The sequence below is a fragment of the Lolium rigidum genome, chromosome 4, assembly GCF_022539505.1.
Source record: "Lolium rigidum isolate FL_2022 chromosome 4, APGP_CSIRO_Lrig_0.1, whole genome shotgun sequence".
NCBI classification, from domain to species: Eukaryota; Viridiplantae; Streptophyta; class Magnoliopsida; order Poales; family Poaceae; genus Lolium; species Lolium rigidum.
The window spans coordinates 205,247,218-205,266,559 of record NC_061511.1 but is presented as its reverse complement, the minus strand read 5'-3'; the positions used below and the strand labels follow the sequence as shown (position 1 = coordinate 205,266,559).

The window sequence follows — 19,342 nt, the reverse complement described above, 5'->3', positions numbered from 1 at the left end:
GTACGGCGACGCAAGTCCCAACTGGGACTTGTGGTTCGAGGTGGAGCACGATGCGCGGCGGCGCACGTGCTTCACATCCGCGACGGCGCGGCCTCGCGCGCAGCCAGGCACACCTGCTAGGCGGGCTGGCCGCCGCCCCGGCGGCCTCTACATCAACGAGCCCGCGCCCCAGCCCCAGCCGCAGCCGCAGCCGCAACCCCAGGAGGAGGAGAACGACCCGGAGCTGCAGGCGGCGCTCGCGGCGTCCCGCGAGCAGCAGGACCTCGACGAGCTGGCCAAATGGCCGCTCCTCGCCGAGACGCTGCGCACCTCCGCGCTGGAGGAGGCGGCCAGGAAGGCCCAGGAGGACGCCCATGCGGACGCGTGGGCCTTCCTCCAGCTGGCGCGCCGTCAGGAGGAGGCTGCTACGCGTCAGGCGGCGCTCCGGGAGGAGGAGCGCCGGGCCGCGCGCCTGGCGGAGGAGGAGCGCCTGGCCACGCAGGCGGAGGAGCAGCTCCGACAGGAGTCCGCGCGGAGGGCACGGCTGCGCAGGCCGGCGAGCCCGCTGAACGCGCACTCCGCCTGGAAAAGGGCGCAGTGGGACCCCTGGCCGGAGTCCCCGGTGCCCTCCGGCGTGTCGAGCCGGAACAGCGCGTCGCCGCCGGGCGGCGTCGTCGTCATCGACGCCGACGATGACGAGTACTACTGGGGGTAGTACGGCCGGCGGCCACCGCGAGCTCGCAAACCCTGGCTAGGGTTTGCTTTTTTTTAGTTTAAAGCCATATAGGGCTTTCTTTTGTGTAAAATTTGCCCAAAATAGGGCTAAGTTTAATGACCAACTAGTTTAAATTTATGTTTTGTTCTTTTCCTTTTTTATTTTCATTTCTGTTTTATTTTATTACCAATGCGCTGCGTCCGCGCGTTGGGCGCAGCGTGCGACCCAAACGGACACGCGGACGCGGGCCGCTGTCCGGGTGTCCGTTCGGCCACGCAAACGGCCCAAAACGGACGGCCCAGCGCGTCCGTTTGGGTCGCGCGGTTGGAGATGCCCTTAGGTGATCATCAAGCATATAGAATTCCAGAGGTTCAGCATCAGCAAGCACGAAAAACCATGGACAAATTCTCGTAGAAATTCGGAACTTCCTAATTTACATTCATGTGAAAAAAAACATCCCTTGGATTCACGTTATCATCCCGTGACCTTCTGATCTCTACGAAGAAGATTAGGAATTCATGTCTTGCGTTTTAGGATACTTGTCTGCTCTTCAGCTTTCCTTCGTCAGACTCAGAGGTAGCTAATCTGTTGCTACAATCTTCCTTGACTAAGGACTTCCTATTGGGGAACATTAACCGCCAGTATGCTAGCTAATTTTGTCAGCTTTATATAATGGGATTGCAAGCTTCTTTTTTTTCCCTGGCGGTCGTTCCAGAGAAAACCCATAGTTTCCATCCTATTAATGCGATAATTCCTGAGCTCTAAGATGGAGACTTTTCGTCGCTTTACATGAACTGGACTTGAGCGTGTATGGTTCTTTGTTCAAACATGTGACCGTCCTTCTTTTATCCTCGCGCTTATTTAATTACAGACAATAATTGCTGACCTTATTTCAGTTTCAAAACAATAGAGGTTTAGATTATTGTTGTACACACATCAAATGGGAAAATGGATATTGATTACATACTTGGAACCTTGTTTCTTCATTATACATGCTGCACATATGAGAGCAGCAGTGCCTCCATCTGACTGAGATGTACTAGTAGCAGTAGGCTTGAATTTTCAGTGGACCAGTCCTATGCTGCCCAATTCCCGGGCCCAAGTTACACACCTTTCCGCATCTCCTGGTCCTTGGATGATTGTTGAGTATAGAATTTCAGAGGTTCTGTATCCGCAAGCATGAAAAACAATGGCCAATTCTCGTCAAGATTTGGAAGTTTCTAATTTAGATTTATGAGAAAAAAATTCTCTTGGCTTCACGTTATCATCTTCTGATCTCTATGAAGAAGATTAGAAACTTATGTCTTGCGTTTTAGGATACTTGTCTACTCTTCAGCTTTCCTTCTTCAGAGGTAGCTAGCCTGTTACTGCAATCTTTCTTGACTAAGAACTTCCTGTTGGGGAACATTAACCACCAGTATGCCAAGTAATTTTGTTAGCTTTATATAATGGGATTGCAAGCTCTTTTTTTCCTGGCGGTCGTTCCAAAGAAAACCCATAGTTTCCATCCTATTAATGCGATAATTCCCGAGCTCTAAGATGGAGAGTTTTCATCGCTTTACATAAACTGGACTTGAGCGTGTATGGTTCTTTGTTCAAACATGTGATGATCCTTCTTTTATCCTCACGCTTCTTTAATTACAGATATAATTGCTGACCTTGTTTCAGTTTCAAAATCAATCTTATTTGAGATCTGTTTCCTTATTTCTAAGGAAGGCAGGTCATCACGAGAGTGGAGGAGTTTTTTGTTTCGACACGAGTAAAAGGTATGTCCCTTCAAGAACATGCCCATGCATGCATGGACTTTCTCGAGTAAAAGTATTAAAACCATTCTCTTTTGAGATTTTATGTATTTTGAAATTGTATAGGTTCCCTGATTATATTAGGAATGGCCTTGCTTTTACTGATGTATGTGCCACCTTCACAGCAGAAACTTCCGGTCCCCATTCTGAGGAGGATGTAAGGAGAAACAGGAACCTGCTGCAGAGACTCAGCGTGCTTCCTTGTGGCGCCACGGCATGGCTGAGTCTTGCAGAGGCAGCACAGTCTAGCGAAGGAGCAAAGCTAAACATGGTTTACGAGGTCGGGGAGCTGTTTGAGCTAGGAATCCAGCTCTCTTATCTGCTCATACTGCTTGGTCTGCTTGGAACCGGTACATTCTACGTCATCCGTCAAGTTCTTGTTCGCAGGGAGCTCGATCTTTCTGCCAAAGACTTGCAGGTAAAGCATGCTACAATCAATTCTTTGTTCGTAATATTATTGATATTGCACAAAAGCTCAGGAACATAGCTCCTGGGCTATCTGGGGAGTAGGTGGGCCCATGATCCACTAGGGATATTGGTTCGCTGCTGGGATATGATGAGAAGAGCAGGAGAGGGAGAGTAGATACCAGATAGCTAACCTTAGCAGCTGCCAGTAGCATTCTCTAATTATGACTACTGCTCCCTCTTCTTGTCAGCTGAGCTCCCTTGGTGTTATACTGTAATCCCTTCACTGAGAAATAGATACAAGAGGGAGAGGGAAGTAAGAGAGAGAGAGCAAGGGTGGGCTCCTTCTTTCTTTTTCCTTTTCGAAGACGTTCTCATTTTTGTAAAATCTGGATTAATGTTAATATATTGTTATTCTGATTTACGAAAAAGTACCTTACCATTACATATTTAAATCCTGACATCATGGTAGCACAAATTTCATTACACATACTGATTACTTAATTTGTCTTTATAGAAGTTTGTTAATCATGTTCGTTATTTTATTCGTATGCCATTTCTTATATGATGTCCTTGATCTGATCTGTGAATATGATAAAAAAAACTTGCCTATAGGAACAAGTGAGAAGTGGTGAGGGAAGCGCTACCGAACTCTTCGAGCTCGGAGCAGTGATGCTAAGGAGAAAGTTTTACCCTGCAGCCATCAAGTATCTGCAGCAAGCCATCCAGAGATGGGATAGAGATGAGCAAGATCTTGCTCAGGTAAAATAGACATCCTAAAACTACTATATACTTATTTTCTGCATTCTGAAATCTAAAGTTATCTGAAACACTTTTACTCTGTTGGCTGACGCTCAGGTTTACAACGCCCTTGGAGTTAGCTACAAGCGGGAGAACAAGCTGGAGAAGGCGATCAAGCAGTTTGAGAAGGCGGTGGAGCTACAGCCGGGGTACGTGACGGCGTGGAACAACCTGGGCGACGCGTACGAGCAGCAGAAAGACCTCAAGTCGGCGCTGCGGGCGTTCGAGGAGGCACTGCTCTTCGACCCCAACAACAAGGTGGCCAGGGAGCGCCGGGACGACCTGAGGTCGCGCGCGGGCATGTACAAGGGGGTGCCGGTGAAGACGACAGATAAGCGATAGCCACCATACGTTGACCAGTAGCATTTTGTAAACACGATGAGAGATTGTATGTAGCACTGGTGTGATCTAGCTAGCTGTTGTGACATGTTTGTTTAGAGCAAAATGTAATTTATTTTGCTTATGGGCTCATCTTAGCAATGTCACGAACACAATGATCCCATGTAACTGCTATTGCCAGGTTATCTTAATCCTTTAGTCACTGACCTTGTTTTGTGCTTAGACATTTTTGTCTATATTTTTGGCACATGTGTATGTATGCGTGTTTAGCTACATATATGAAACATGAACATGTGGTAGTTTCGCTATTTAGACCATGGTAACTGTTGTGTGATGTTGGATGGTTAACTTCTATGTCATTCTCGTTGTGAAATAACAGAAGTATGAGTATCCTCTGAATTATATAATCTGCATTTCGTATAATGGCAACTTTACTGCATTCATATATTTTTACTGATTTTTACTAGCATGGTAGTTACAGTGGTAACTTTTATCTATTAGGGGCATCAAAAGGAGATAAGCGGAAATCCTCAAAAACGCTTTTTGAGTAAGGCGCATGTTGTGGCATAATAGATACTCAAAAATCTGGTCCGCAAATTTCCCCTCCATCAATTTTAGCTTCTCAACTAATATGAACCATACTAGAACTTCAATTTGTCATGTATATGATTCAATATTTTCACTAATCAACATGTCATAATATAGTAAAATTTCAAATGCATAATTCTAGGCATTTAAGTTAAATTTAAACATAGTTTTTCGTCCGTATGAATGACCCAACATAGAACAAGTTGCAATAGAGCATAAACCAAGTTCATGAACAAAAGATAGAGCGCCTCCATGATCATCACGCAATACCACAGTTGTCATCACCGCCATTCCCATTGCTGCCACCCATGAAGCTGCCAATCTCGAAGCCCGCCTAACCTCCACCTCTCATCATCACGCCGGCCTAAGGCATTATATATTGAAAGATTTCCGCTCTTATAACCTCCCAATATGCCCTCATCTTCTTGTCCTCTCCATTTGGATCCATCATCATGGCCCGGTTTTTCTTGGTTACAATTTCTTGCCTCATCTGTTTCTCCTCGAGAAGAAGCCTACACATCTCAAAGTCGGCCTTACACTTCTCCTCGACCAACTTCTGGTCTTCGTTTTCTTTTACTTGTTAACACCTTGGACCTTGCCATCTTCTCACATTGAATCTTCTCGGCCAACTCCATCTTCAATTGCAAAACTTGAGTTGAATCTCCTTCCTTGTCTCAACAACTCATTGAGCTTCTCTTTCATGCTACAACCTCGACACCTCTCTTCACCTTTATCCTTTAACCTCTTCCTTCCACCTGGTCTCCCTTGCTAGTTCCCATAGTTGGACGCCACCTTCCTTCCTCCCTATCATCATCATCATCATCCAACTCCGGAGATGACGAGGTACTTGACCTCAGTCCCTTTGGTGAGGAGCTTCATCATCCCTCAACCTCCATCTATCACCATTTTCTAGCAATTTTCAACTACTTTGGAGCACAAATCATGCGCTCTTCAACCTTGCCATTTGCTTTCTTTCTTGTGAAATGGGGCCCTAAATTGAAAAATTGATATGAATTTGGAACATATTGGAATGAATATGAGATAGATTGACATAACCAAGAAACTCACATACTCATAAATGGCGGTAACACTTGGAGGTGAATTCTCACTTTCTTCAAGTAACCACTCCATCGACTACAACAAGGTATTACCATCTTCCATCTCAGACCCACATCTCGGATGTGCAGATACACATCAACCACAAAATTTCCATGCACACTTATGACAACACCCACAAAAAATACGATGGCCTCCCTCGAAGCTTTATCCTCGAAAGGAGAAAGTGGACCTTACGGAGTGCCATCCACAATCCTATGCACGCCCATAGCAGTGAGCTACAAGTATGTCTTAGTCTTCCATCTCTTGAAATGAGCACTCATAAACGGGCTCAGTTTGAGCCCACTAGCAAAGCCAGATGGCGTGAATTTCCTAAAAATGTAATAAGGTTTTTGGATTCTTAGGTTACTAAACAATCTCCAAGTGAGCTTAATTACACAGATCAACATGATATAAAACTACAAAACTTAATCACATGCATTAGACTAAGACAATTAGCACATACATTGCGTTCGGGAGGGGCTAAAAATAATTCGTTGTCAATGTCACCCATGGTGTTGTCGAGGTCGTCAAATCCATATATAGAGGTCGGTGAGGAAGCAGTTTGATGCATGCGAGCATTCACGTAGAGATGCCTTCCGAAAACCTCATGGCCCGTATCGCGATGCGAAATGTCTAGGTTGGGGTTTCGGGGCCTACTCTCCTGGACGTCTATCCACGCAGTCGCCAGGATGAGGAAGCCTAGACAGCAGGGCGGCAAAATGAACTTGGTCGTGAGAGAGAGAGAGAGAGAGAGAGAGAGACAGAAAGAGTGGAGAGAGGTCTAGGTTTGTTATGTCAATCGTCTCCACTGTATAATCTAGGAGTGAGAGACACAGACCGAACCACCACGTGGTTGATAACAAGGACACACGTCGAATATGTAGACCCGTGTTGACACGCACCCAACTCAGTTGATGCACCAAGATTTTTTTTTTGTCTTCCACAAAATGAGTTTCTAACTCGAATCCAACTCACGAAACGCGATGCACATGCGTGGTGAGGCTAGCGGCGAAGGAGGAGTGTGGGTGAACTCCCTCCCTTCTCATTTACATAATACTCTCTCAACTAGCAAAGTGAAACTAAACTATCCCCACAACCCCAAGCTGCCATAGTAGATGGACCTTTGAGATTTTAGTATTTATAGGCTATATGGGCTGCATACATGATCCATGGCCCACATAAGTCCAATTACAACCTTGTTATGATGCCCTAGTTTAATTTACAACCCTATGTTATGAAAATCGGTTAAAATACATTCTTAGACTACCAATACCATTTTACTTACCCCTGAGTCGATGGGCAATTTCACGAAAAAAGGGTGAACTAGACATATGTGATCAGTCGCGTTTGTTATACTTATATCATGCTTACTAGGACAAACATGTCTTCCTAGATGTCACATCACACTAGTACCACCCCTTGGACTGTCTTAAGGGGGTAAAGTAACTCATCTTGAGAGCTTGGGGTCGTGTTCTAATCGGCTCTAAATTTGAGGGCTTCAAATTAAACTAGGGAATAACTTCAAGGCTCTCGAGTGTGGAAAAGAGTGAAGACGGTAGATCGAGAATAAACCCATGTAGGTGTGGGACGCATGTCGGGACGCGCATCACCATATAGACGTGGCAACGGTTAGATACCAGAGAGCCGACGTTGCTTCTTACCAGTCCCAATAAATTTAACTTAAAGCATGATTTTGACCACTAATGTGTAGTATCAGGCTAGCTATATGGGTTATTAGAACATTTAAATGAAGTTAGTGCATTTGTATTGTGAAATATTTTTATTTTCTCTAAATGGTTCTTTTGTTAACAATATATATATATATATATATATATATATAAATGAAAATTGTAGCTGAAATTGTACACCGCTTACTTTTCTTATAGTCTCTTGTTGTTCGATATGCTTGTATCTCCGGCATGTACTCATATTGTACTTCTCCTAACTAGTTGGTGACTTCGTTAATTTAAAACCGGGCTAATTTCAAACCTTCTGTATCTGTACATCTAAGAATATATTTAGTGACACTCATGTTTTGGGAGATTAGCAATTGGTAAGAGAATATAAAATGGAAGTGATGTGTACATATATATTTAATAGAGAGAAAACAAGTGGCAGAGGAAAGGCACAATCGTCTCCTCGAACCCAAACCCAAATCCACAATCCACCCTTCTGTTGCTGACGACATGGCCGGCCACGGCAAGCCCAGCCCCAAGCCGCCGGGCGCTCCCGCTCCGCCGCCGCCGCCGTCGGTGGCGGAGGCGAAGAAGGGGTTCATGCGCCGGATGTTCCCCTTCCTCCTCGCCGTCAACCTCTTCGTCGGCGGTGAGCAACTCGCCTCACCTCCCCCTTCCCCTTTCCCTTCCCTGCTGCCCAGCCGGCGACAGTTCAAAGAAATCTCAGATCACGGGTCATGGCGTCGTCCTAGTGCTTCACCTTCCGGCAGATTCGCGCCACTGCTTGCTCCGTGATCTCAGATTCATGGCTTTCACAGTCTCACATGCTTTGCAATGTCGGTGTGCAGCCTACGTGGTCGTCAGGACCTACTACAAGGACTCGGCGTCGAGCAAAGGCGGCGCCTTGACCGACCCTGCTTCGACCGCCGACAAGCCCGCGCCTGAACCTGCTGCTGCCGTGCCCAGAAAGAAGTTCCCGCCGATCCCGGAGGACGAGCAGCGCAGGGTGTACATGTGGATGCTGGAGGAGAAGCGCAAGGTGAGGCCGCGCGACAAGGCGGAGAAGAGGAGGCTCGACGACGAGAAGGCGCTGCTCAAGGAGATCATCAGAGCAGAGTCGCTTCCGAAGCTGCTGTGAAGCTCGGCAGATTGTCGCTGTTTGTAGTAAAGGTTGCTGTCTGATGTGTGTTCTCGTGTGAATGGTTTGGGCCTGGTTGGAAGTTGGATTAGCTGGTTGTGTGCGTGTGTGTTGTCGTCGAAGTCGTCGGCGTGTGGATTTGACCTCGATTTCTCAAGATCAATCTTGGATTGTTTTCTGTGGATGTAAACTAGAAGTGTTGATGATGTTGGTTTTATAATCACGGCGATGGGGTTTCTTGGGAGATTATTTCATTGTCTCTGTTCTGCATCCTTCAAGTGACTTGTGAGTTTGGCCTGTCAGTTTTCCATACCAGCAAACACTGCATCTCATGTAGAACTTCTGAAACTGCACCTTGGGCACATTTGTTTCAGATAAATCGCCGAAGCTGGCTTGTAAGTGTCACTGTCTGTATGTAACCACCATCAGTGTCTGTCTGTATGGGTGTGGGTTTGTGATGGCAATAGCATGAGCCAAAACTAAGCTCTTCCGGTGGTCCCACAAGGCCAAGTGGTTGCATACAGATAGCCAGCCACACATCCAAACTGTCTGAATAACATCCACTAGTTAGCTGCTGGTGTCCTCCTCCTCCATGCTCCAGATCAGGATTGAAGGGTTTCTGTGCAGCAGCACAAACCAGGAGCTTAGCAACGATGCCGGGCAGTATCCAGATCTCAGGCAAGTCATATCGCTCTCTTTTGATCCGTGATACCGTCTTGTTGACAAACTATTACTAATAGAAGATCATAGTGTTCTACTGGAAGCAAGAACTGACCGCATTCATTTATGGTTTTTAATATGCAGACATCCAACCACCAGTCACCGCTCCACTGTTCTTGCAAGGTTGGTTTGTTGTAATTCTACTGTAATTTCCAGGTCACTTCACTTTCTTTTTGCTAATATACGCGAGCATCACTTTGGACGCAGTTATTGTTGGAAAAAGAGAGTACAGTGGAAACATAGGGCAAGATGGTTTCTCTTTGTAAGTTCGTTTTCACATTTGGCTTGAGTGATATTTACCTATCTAATTTCGCAATCTGCATCGACATCGATGCTGCCCTTACTGCGCCTGAATGGAAACTTCAAGGCTGTCTCACACTTGGAATGTATGCGCAGTCCAGTTACATCACTTCGCGATAGCTTGGTCATGACACTGTACGACGCAGACAAGGACTTGGTATCTAAAACAGGTTTTCCTTGTTGTTTCATTATTCTTTTTCTGTTTACTATCAGCACACATGTGAACTGATGTGCATTATGATTTTCTGTAAATCACCACAGAGGTGAATACAAGGGCGATTGTTGAGTTGGGAACCATGGATGCTGTTTTCAGTCTGGACAGTGGAGGGACAATTATTCTCCAGTTGAGGTTCGTGCTCAGTGATGAAGACCGCAAGCGTATCCAAGAAATGGTGAGGTGCCGCTTTTGCTGGTTATGCTGTTTTCATGAAAACTTAGATCAAGAGCATTGTTTGTGCTTATACTATATCATTTTATTTAGAGGAACTCTGTAGTGAAAAGGAAACAGCAAGAGCTTCTTGGGAATGGCCATGAACTCTATTTCCAAGGTAACTTGTAATAAATGATACTCTCAGTTTCGTGTCTTTCTGCTCGCACACATTGGGAGTTTCACGGAACAGATTGTAAGCATTAGGCCTGTGCATTTTAGTTTGTCCCCTAGAATGTTGAGAATATATAAATTCATATATTATGTTTCTTAAAATTATGTCCTGGGATGCATGAGCTTACCCCTCATCACTGTCTTAGTACATTACATATAATGCTTAAAACACTCATGTATTTGGGATGGTGGTTTGTATAATCAGTTACTGACGAAATATGCAGTTTATATGAACAAACATGCAGAAGCTCCCTTTCTTACACATTATTTTCAAATTTTATCAGACATCCCACTTTCTACAGAGCAGGCAGAAGAGATCTCTGACATTGCAAGTAAAGGAGATCATCTTATGCTTCGCAAGAGCATGAAACTGGATGATTTGAAAGAAAGGGATGCCTCCTCTGTAGTAAGTGTAGCATTGCCTAATGAGCATTCAGAAGAAATCTCTGACATCGCAAGCAAAGGAGATCAGCTTACGCTTCGGAAGAGTCTGTCACTGGATGATTTGAAAGACAGCTATGTCCCCTCTGTAGCAAGTTTAGGTTCCCGCGCGATAGGTTCAAATGACCTAGCGCTTGAAGGCCCCATTGATATTGACTCCAAGAAAGGTCAGGGCAAAGAGAGTAGATTAAGTAGTGCAGTGAAGAAGATGATAACTGCCTTTGAAAGCAGCTCTCCGCAGGTTTTATACTCATCCCAGTATTGTTGCCTAAATTCTGTTCACATTCTTGAAAATGAAACCCTGATTACCTTACTCCGTTGCCAAAACGGGTCTCAGTTATATATATACATGTGCAAAATAGAGACTAGGAAAAATGCACAGGACCTAATCCTAACCCATCTTTCCTTTGATTGCAGGCTCCGCATTCGATCCCAAGGATAAAATCAGAAAGCTCTTTAGAAGGGGTGTCAGTTTCTTCAGAGACTTCCACCAACTCTTCCATCAAGCCTCATACTCGTGGCGCATCACTTAGTACGCAGAGAGATCTTTCGGCCGGAACATCAGGCAAAGTGACCATTACTTCTGCCGATACAGTTTCAAGTTCGAGGTCGGGAAAGCAGGTTATGTTTGGCAAGAAGAAACCAGCCACATCTAGACAGACGGGTGTGTCAAGTACATCTGAAAGCCGAAGACGAAGCTCCAGTAGGCACGAGAGAACAGCTAAGACGAGCATGGGAGACAATGGTTTGATCCGTTCTGCAGAAAAGCATCGCAGTCGCTCCATCGGTGCCTACCCGCCCGAGCAGCAGCAGACGGACCGTTTGGCTGCGGCTTCCAGCATCACCTGGATCCACCCGCATGTCTGCATTACAACCGCGAGCAGACAACTGAGAAACCTTGTTGACCTCGAGCACCTCAATTCAGTGAGGAACATAGAACCGAATGCAAGGGAAGAAACTAAAGAGGTACGAAAACAAACCTATGTAGTAGATGTTAACTCTTGGTTCTCGATGTACTCCTTTTAGCTTCTGTTGACATATATTATTAAAAAAAATGTTGAGCAGAACAAGAGCGGGGATGACGTGAGGGACGCGGCATTTTCGGCACGGCAGTCTCCGGTGTTGAACGGGTGGTTGATTAACCAGGTAAGTCATGTTGACCTCTTGTGTCCTCTGGTCCATGTTCTCTCAGGGTGTCTGCCATTAATTTGGCGACTGATGGATGCAATGCAGGGGGTGCGTGCCGTGATTGTGGTCATTGCCTGTGGGGCAGTGTTTTTCAACAACAGGTGAAGAAGAGGAAGAAGAAAAGTGGCAGTTAATATGAGAAGCTGCGATGAGATGGGTTGTCATCCGTGCTAATCAGTCGCTGGCTTTCATGATGACCCGGAAGACTAGTTCTTTCCCGTATGTCTCTCTCTGGCGCAACGTGGCAAAAAGGTTCCCCGTACTTTATCAGCCGCGACGCGCGATAGCTGTCACTGTGCGATGTGGATCGAGCTTCCAACGAACCTGACCTCGCTGCAAGCTTAGAACAAGGTGAACCATGGAATAGAAATTGTGTATATCAGTTTTCTTATGAAGTAAATCACCGTCTTTCTGTCTCTATATCAGTTTCTGAATAAATGAAAGTTGTGCCACCCATGACCCATCACACAGATGAGTAGAATCCCAGTTCTCAGTTTGAAGTTTTTAGCTAGCTTCATGACGAATGCGATGATGAAGTTTGCACCGAGCTTTTCCTTGACAAATTTAGTGTGTTTTTCTATATATTGCATTCTGACTGTGATGCTTGACTACTATTTACAAAAACAATATTGAAATTCATCTTTGTTTGAGGGGATGTTATTGCACCATTGACACAACCACATAGACACTGCAAGTCGTACGTGAATTCCTCCTCGTTTTTTGCTTGAAGAATAGATAGAACTAGCAACTAACAACAAAAAGAAAGAAATTCTATATACCAACAAAACATTAGATTAAACTTGGTGTTACTGAAAATAACATTCACGTGGGAAAAAAATCCCGGCGTGAATGCGTGATTCCTATAGTGGCGTAGTGGATTACCCGCAAAAAAAAAAAAAATAGTGGCGTAGTGGATCACATCTAGTTCTAGCTAACACATATCCTAAACAGTCCCAATTACGTACGTTAATATATAGTGCTAGAAGACATGTTGATCTCCTTCATCTTTAGTTCATTATGAGACGAGACTAGATGTTGTCTCCACTGCCCTTGCTTGTTAAGGGAGGCTGGGCTGCATTCTCCTCTTCTTCAAGAGGCGATCCAAATCCTCCAAGAAAAATCGTGATAGCAAGAATACCGGATAATGAAATATGCCCGGCTGTGTCTAAAACACCGTTCACCCTGTTGGCGAGCTGCAGCCGGCGCCTGCATGCAGGTTGTTGGTCAAATGAGATTGTAACAGCCATGAATTGTGAAACAGGAAAGCAATTGATACTATCTGCGCTTGTGTATATATGATATCGTGCATACCAGTTGCTGTCAAATGGTCTTGGAGTGACCTGCACAGAAAGATCATGTGCCAGCATTCTGTTCCACCAGGTACAAATGAAAAACTGCTTCTCCGCCCTAGATATCGCATCGTACAGCGCCTCTTTCTTCTGCTGGATCTCGAGTATCACCTGCGCACGAGCACTCTGCGTAGCACAGATAGATAACGGTAACGGCCATGAAAAATTAAAGGCTTGGTGATACGAAGGAAGATGGAAAATAATGGCACTAGGGTCATTGGTATAATATCTCTGTTACTACATTGGTGTTAGCCTCTATAAACTAACACTACATAATGCTAAATAGTGAAGGATTTTGCACTTTCCATTGGGGTGAGCTGATCCCATTGGCCTCAAAGCAGGTCCGTCCTTGGTACGAAAAAGAGGACATCGATGGTCTTTTTTTTTTTGGAACAAGGGAAGAGGGTCTGGAAGGCCTTGGAAATTGCATTACGTCACACGTGGCGGGTATAGTTTTACAAGGAGGCCCTCTAGCATCTTTTGCACAGAAAAACCAGAATTTGAGGAAAGGCCCTCCAAATTAGCATAAAACACCCTGAGACAAAAAAGTGAAAAAGCAATCAGGTCCCTGGGCGCATCCACCACCAGTCACCGGTGACCTCGAGACGTTGCCGCCGAGATGCGCTGCCAAGCTACTCGATAGCATACTTCCGGCGACGCTGCTGATTCGCCGGTCGCTTCTCCTCCTCCGGGGACGAACCACTTGGCGATGGAGAGACGACGAGCTCCGACGAACCGAGCACAGAGGAATCTCCGTCTTGGAGGTTGGAGATGGGCCGCTTGTCCGGCCAAAGATCGCGGCGCTGCTGAAAAGCGCCACGTGATTCGCTCGAGGGAGCTCTTGCACAGAGACCGTAGCACCCTTGAGGTAGAAGTCGATGAAGACAGTCCGGGAGAGGCTCGCTATCGCCTTTCTTCTTGCCACCATGGCAAGGAAGAAGACGCCCTAGCCTAATAACCCCCAGCCACCGGCTGCATCGACAGAGATGACAGGGTCCTGTCCCTCGATCCAACATCAGCACGCCATGCTTCAGCTCCTCGCCACCGAGGCCGGCCAGGAGCAAAGCAGAGGCACACCTTGCAGCTCCGCGAAGAAACCCCACCTCGCCTCCACGGCCGGCCAGGGGAACTTCAACAGCGCTGCCGAGGTAGAGAGAAGAACCTGTCGCCGCAGATTCGTTGAAGAAGACGGCGCTGCTTCTTGCCACTTCTCCCTCCGACCACCGGAGTAGAGAGAGGACTAGCAGCGGCCCTAACCTGGTCGAGATCCGGCGGCTCGGATCTATACCACTGCCTCCACTACAAGGCACCTTATTGTTGGAGCAGCCGCCAAACGCCAACCGCGCCCCTTCAACGAGGACGGCGAGGAAGAAGAACAGCGGCAGTCGCCAGATCTGGCCCAAAGCGACCGGCGAGCTCCACCCGGCATAACGCCTGGCACAGAGGCCAAACCTACACCTAGTATTTACACTGCTGAGGCCGCCGCCTTCCCTCAGCGCGTCTCAACCGGCGGCGCCGGCGAGAACGGCCTCGGGTCGGCCCGGCGATTGGGAAACGCCTCTCAAACTACTGTGCGTGAGGAGAGCGTGGGAGGGGGAGTGGAAAACGACATCGATGGTCCCGATCGAGATATCAAGATACCGTGAAGCTCATCCTAGCAGAAGAGAGGCCTGATTAACTCAACACATGTCGCTGTTCGGCTAGCTAGATCATTGATCGTCCCCGCATGCACCTAGCCGAAAATCATGCCAAAAAGAGGTATAGATATGCTACTTCTGGTCATACCTCGTCGGTGTGCACAAGTCGGCGGCGCTCCTCGGCGACTGCCACCTGCCTTCCCTGGAGCAGGGAGCCTCCTAGCCTCCTCGTTGCGAATCGAACAGCCGCCATGGTCCCCTGCTCCTTGTACCACCGACGCTGGCCGCTAGCTGCTTGTGTGTGCGTGGAAGAGGGAGAAAATTCGGTAGATTTTGGTGAATATACGTTGGGGAGCTGGGTGTTCTCTTCCTCCTCCGGGTTAGGGTTCCTCGTTTGCCTACTGACTCAGCCGACTCCAAACAAAACCAAGACGAACAAGTGGGCCAGGCGCCAGCCTTACATCTATTGGGCTAGCTCGTATCTGCACACCTCTTCCTCAGCAACCTCTGTTTGAAATAGCCGGCTATAGCCGGGCTAGCCTTTCGCGAGACCTGCGGCTATAGCTAAAGACTTTAGAGGCTAAAACAGAAATAGCCGCTAATAGCCCGGCTAAGGCTATTTAGCCTTAATTTAGCCTCATAGCCGCTAACTTCCCGCTGAATGGGCCCAAAATTTTGGACCAAAAATTTCAATCGACCGGCCTATTTGCTTGGCGAAATAGCCGCCAAGCTCTAGTTATGTAATTATGGGCATAACTATGTTCTAAACTACGTAATGATGTTGTAATATTTGGACAAAACTATGTATTTAACTATGTGTGAACTATTATGTGTATCTCCTATGTGAAGATGTTATTATGTTATTAATTTGTGAATTATTGATATATATATGACTATATGATGCCTAATTTTTTCATTATTTAGCAAATCCGCTATATGTCTATAGCCCGCTATAGCCCGGCTATAGCCTTTCATAGCTTCAAAAAAATTCGCGGCTATCGGCTATAGCCCGCTATTTTAACCAGAGTCAGCAACCCTAACCGAGAAAATTACAAAAAAACCACCATATTTCAGGCAATGGTAACAAAAAACCACCACTTTACGTTAGGATTTCAGAAACCACCACTATGCAGGTAACACGTAACAAAAAAAAAATATTTTGTATCTGATGATGGTTTAATGGCCAAACTGAAGTGTGGGTCCCGCTGTCAGGCTGACGTGACATTTAATTTCGCGAAAAGATCGACCTTGGTACATTATATATTCTAATTTTGTGATCCACATTTTTTTCTTATGCGGTATTTTTATCCTTTTTTAAAATGTTTTCCACCACATCCTTGGACCAATGTTTTCCACCACATCCTTTGACCAATCTAGAGTCCGTACGTGGGTCTCAGGCCCGGAGAGAGCAGCTATGGCTTGCCGCACCGGCGAGTGTGCTCGTCTCCGTCGTTTCCTGCTGTGGCCCTAAAGGCCAGCCTCCTCCTCCTCCTCCTCCTTTATTCTGGCCTCCTCCCTACACTCCGGCTTCCTCTTCCACTCTCTCCTCCTCCAACTCCGGGCCCCTCCTCCTCCTCCAACTCCAACTCCAACTCTGGCATGCTCCTCTCCTCCTTCTCCGCCTCATCCTCTTCTTCCTTCCTCTTCTTCAGTTGCAAGTGGAGCTTCACATCACAAAGAATGTAACAAGATGCATACTAGAATAAAAATAAAAAAACTCAAAAACAATCGAAAAAAATCGAAAAAAATCTGATCTAGATCCAAATTTCAAATTTATAATAGTGGCACACCTCTTTTTTCCGTAGTGGCGCACCTCGACCATATAGCAGTGACACATCTGTACGTTAGCAGTGTCGCACTAAGTGGTGCACCACTGCTATTTTGTTTACCAATGGTGCCACCGCTGGTGCGCCACTGCTAACAGTTAGCAGTGGCGTGATAGAAGTGATGCTAAGACTTATTCTAGTAGTGACCGTTTATATCAAGCCAGTCACAGCTTGACACAAGGCATCAACGCGTAGGGGTTCCTAGGAGTAACTCGAAGAACTCGCAAGTCAGTAGTGCAGCAGACAATGCCCATGGGCAGGCAACCAGGAAGATTATGGGTGAGATGGCTACGCCTCCAAGAAGGTAAACAACATCAAAAACATTGTCTGTCACCGGCATTGGCTGAAGCCATGCGGTGCTTTTGCACACACCATCAAGTTCGCTAGCGTCCCTGGAAGCCAAGAACCCGGCGGAATACGCCAGTCCTGCCGAAGCAAAACCGAGACACACCGAACCCCACAATAGTCAAAACTAGATGAAGGAAATTGACAGCGCACTACCGCCATGCCACTAAAGTATTACCCTACCAGCCAAGGAACCCAACTCTCACGAGCAGGAGCATACCCTGGAGAGAAAACTCGGTCCCTATCGAGAGCAGCACCCGCACGTACATGGCACACGGGAGCGGTTCGACCCTACCGACGACGACACCGACATCCCAACATGTACACGCACGGAGCTGAGCCTACACCCTAGCAAGCAACCCTCATCAGACCCGTCCAAACCCAGGCAGCCCAGAGGAGGAGAAGAGTCCCCGCCGCCGCTGACGCCCTGGGGCTTTGCCTGGTGACGCCCTCTGGCCGCGAAGGAGGGAAGTAGCAATAAGGGAGCTGGCGGTTGGGGAGCTAGGGTTCGCCCTGCCGTTCGCAGGAGTGGGCAGGGACGAAACGTTTCGGTGCCGCATGATCTTTGTTTGTAGCGAAGAGTTCTCCCGAGTACTTGACCAATTTAGTTTGGTTCATATATTGCATTCTGAGTGTGGTGCTTGATTATTTACAAAAAACAATATGGACATTCGATCTTGTTTAAGTGGATGTTATTGCAACATCGACACGACTCCATCGACTCTGCAAGTCACACGTTGACACTACTACATTGCGGCAGAAGGGTCATCTAGTTCTAGCTAAGAGATCATCATAAACACTCACAATTACGTCAATATGTTCCTCCTTCTCCTCCACCATCGAATTACATGTTGTCTCCACTGCTCTTGCTTGCTAACACAGGCTCGGGTGCCTTCTCCTTCTCTGCACGAGGGTGTCTAAGAAAAGCTGCACCCAAGGCAATGACAAAGGGTAATGTAAGAGTTCCAGCTGCCCTTACAATAGTATTCACATTTTTTAGAATCCGCAACCGACACCTGGAGGTTGGTCAGATAAGATTATAACAGCCATTGCCAGACATGAAACTAGGGCCAAATAATGGAGAGAAATACTTCAACATATGCTGCGTTTGTACCAGTTTCTGTCATATGGTCTTGGAGTGATTTGTATAGAAAGCTCCCGTGCTAGCCTTCTGTTCCACCGGTTAGTAATGGAGAAGTCCTTTTTCGCCCTAGATATCACATCATACAGCTCCTCTTTCTTCTGCTGGATGTCGAGCAGCACCTTCTTACGAACACTCTAGGTACATAATATAGATAATGATCATCATTAATGAAGAGCTTGGCGATACCAAGGATAAAATCAGTTAAAGCTCCGCACAGATTGCAACCCTGGGTACATAGAGATAATGATGGTCATCACTAAATAATACCCCCTCCTCCTTGCCAAAACGTGGTGCATATAAGAATGTTTAAAAATCAAACGTTATAAAGTTTGACCGACTATATAGGTAAAAATATCAACATCTACAATACCAAATCAATACCCTTAGATTCCTCACAATGTATATTTTCATATGGTATACATTTGGTACGGTAGATATAGATTATTTTCTCAAAACACTTGGTCAAAGTTAATTAATATCGTTTGACTTTTAAAAAATCTTATAAGCACTGCATTGTGGCAAGGAGGGAGTATAGAGATGTAGCCAATTGCCTAGATATGTTTGATTCCTGATAAATTAAGTTCCCTACTTGAAATAACCTTACCTCACTTTACACATATATATATTGTTAATACTAGCTATGGAAAATTCCAGAAGCGTGGGCCTATTACATAGATTGCTGACCAGAAAAACTATCTAGTGTAGGAAGCAAACGAGTATTGTGAAGGTCATCGTCCGCAGAGATCGACCATGGCAAATATGATGCCGCTCTTGTTTCTAACAGAAGGGAGGCCTAACTAACTCAACACACGCCGCTGCTGTTCGATAGCTATATATCATCGATCGTCCGCGCATATATTAGCAAAGACACCTGGCCAAAAATCATGCGAAAATAGAGGTAAAGATGCTAGCTAATTCTGGTTCAGATACCTCGTCTGTGTGCATGAGCCGGCGCCGTCGCTCCTCCACAGCCGCCGCCTGCTCTCGCTGGACCATCGAGCCACCGAGCCTCTTCGCCGCCCCGTGTCGAAGAAGCGCCGCCATTGTCGCCTGCCTGCAAATAATCACCGATGGTGGCCGCTCCGTGTGTACCTAGCTTGCGGAGCTGGGTGTTCGCCTTCGTCGTGTATCTCTCGGTTAGGGTTCCTCGTTCGCCTTCCGCGTCTGTCGACTCCAAACAAAACCAACACGAACAAGTGGGCCAGCCTTACATCTATTGGGCCTGCTCGTACGTGCATATGGGCATGCAT

General features: G+C 46.4%; 3 protein-coding genes across 8 annotated transcripts in view; all 3 read left to right on the top strand.

Moving 5' to 3' along the window:
• Positions 1-4,243, top strand: part of LOC124706897 (tetratricopeptide repeat domain-containing protein PYG7, chloroplastic) — a 101,618-nt gene extending 97,375 nt beyond the window's left edge. Inside the window, exons 2-5 of one of the 4 annotated variants that reach the window (XM_047238571.1) lie at positions 2,411-2,460; positions 2,625-2,914; positions 3,517-3,663; positions 3,760-4,243. In XM_047238571.1, coding sequence (XP_047094527.1) covers positions 2,411-2,460; positions 2,625-2,914; positions 3,517-3,663; positions 3,760-4,044 — 772 coding nt within the window. In that variant the 3' untranslated portion in view covers positions 4,045-4,243. Of the gene's footprint in view, positions 1-2,410; positions 2,461-2,621; positions 2,915-3,516; positions 3,664-3,759 lie in introns of all 4 variants that reach the window. The other 3 variants (XM_047238569.1, XM_047238574.1, XM_047238572.1) reach the window with 3 other exon arrangements.
• Positions 4,244-7,865: 3,622 nt separating this feature from the next.
• LOC124649841 lies at positions 7,866-8,764 on the top strand. The gene is made up of 2 exons (XM_047189406.1): positions 7,866-8,052; positions 8,252-8,764. Exons 1-2 carry the CDS (start codon positions 7,914-7,916, stop codon positions 8,539-8,541), a joined length of 429 nt encoding a protein of 142 aa, XP_047045362.1. The 5' UTR covers positions 7,866-7,913; the 3' UTR covers positions 8,542-8,764.
• Positions 8,765-9,100: 336 nt separating this feature from the next.
• LOC124706893 lies at positions 9,101-12,298 on the top strand. 3 transcript variants are annotated; one of them, XM_047238562.1, is made up of 10 exons: positions 9,101-9,219; positions 9,346-9,384; positions 9,469-9,523; positions 9,658-9,731; positions 9,823-9,953; positions 10,043-10,109; positions 10,447-10,844; positions 11,021-11,569; positions 11,669-11,749; positions 11,837-12,298. In XM_047238562.1, exons 1-10 carry the CDS (start codon positions 9,195-9,197, stop codon positions 11,894-11,896), a joined length of 1,479 nt encoding a protein of 492 aa, XP_047094518.1. In that variant the 5' UTR covers positions 9,101-9,194; the 3' UTR covers positions 11,897-12,298. The 3 variants fall into 3 exon arrangements, with proteins under 3 accessions (XP_047094518.1, XP_047094517.1, XP_047094519.1); XM_047238561.1 differs by having other exon boundaries at positions 9,629-9,731; XM_047238563.1 differs by having other exon boundaries at positions 9,144-9,219; positions 9,663-9,731.
• The last annotated feature ends 7,044 nt before the right edge of the window (positions 12,299-19,342 follow it).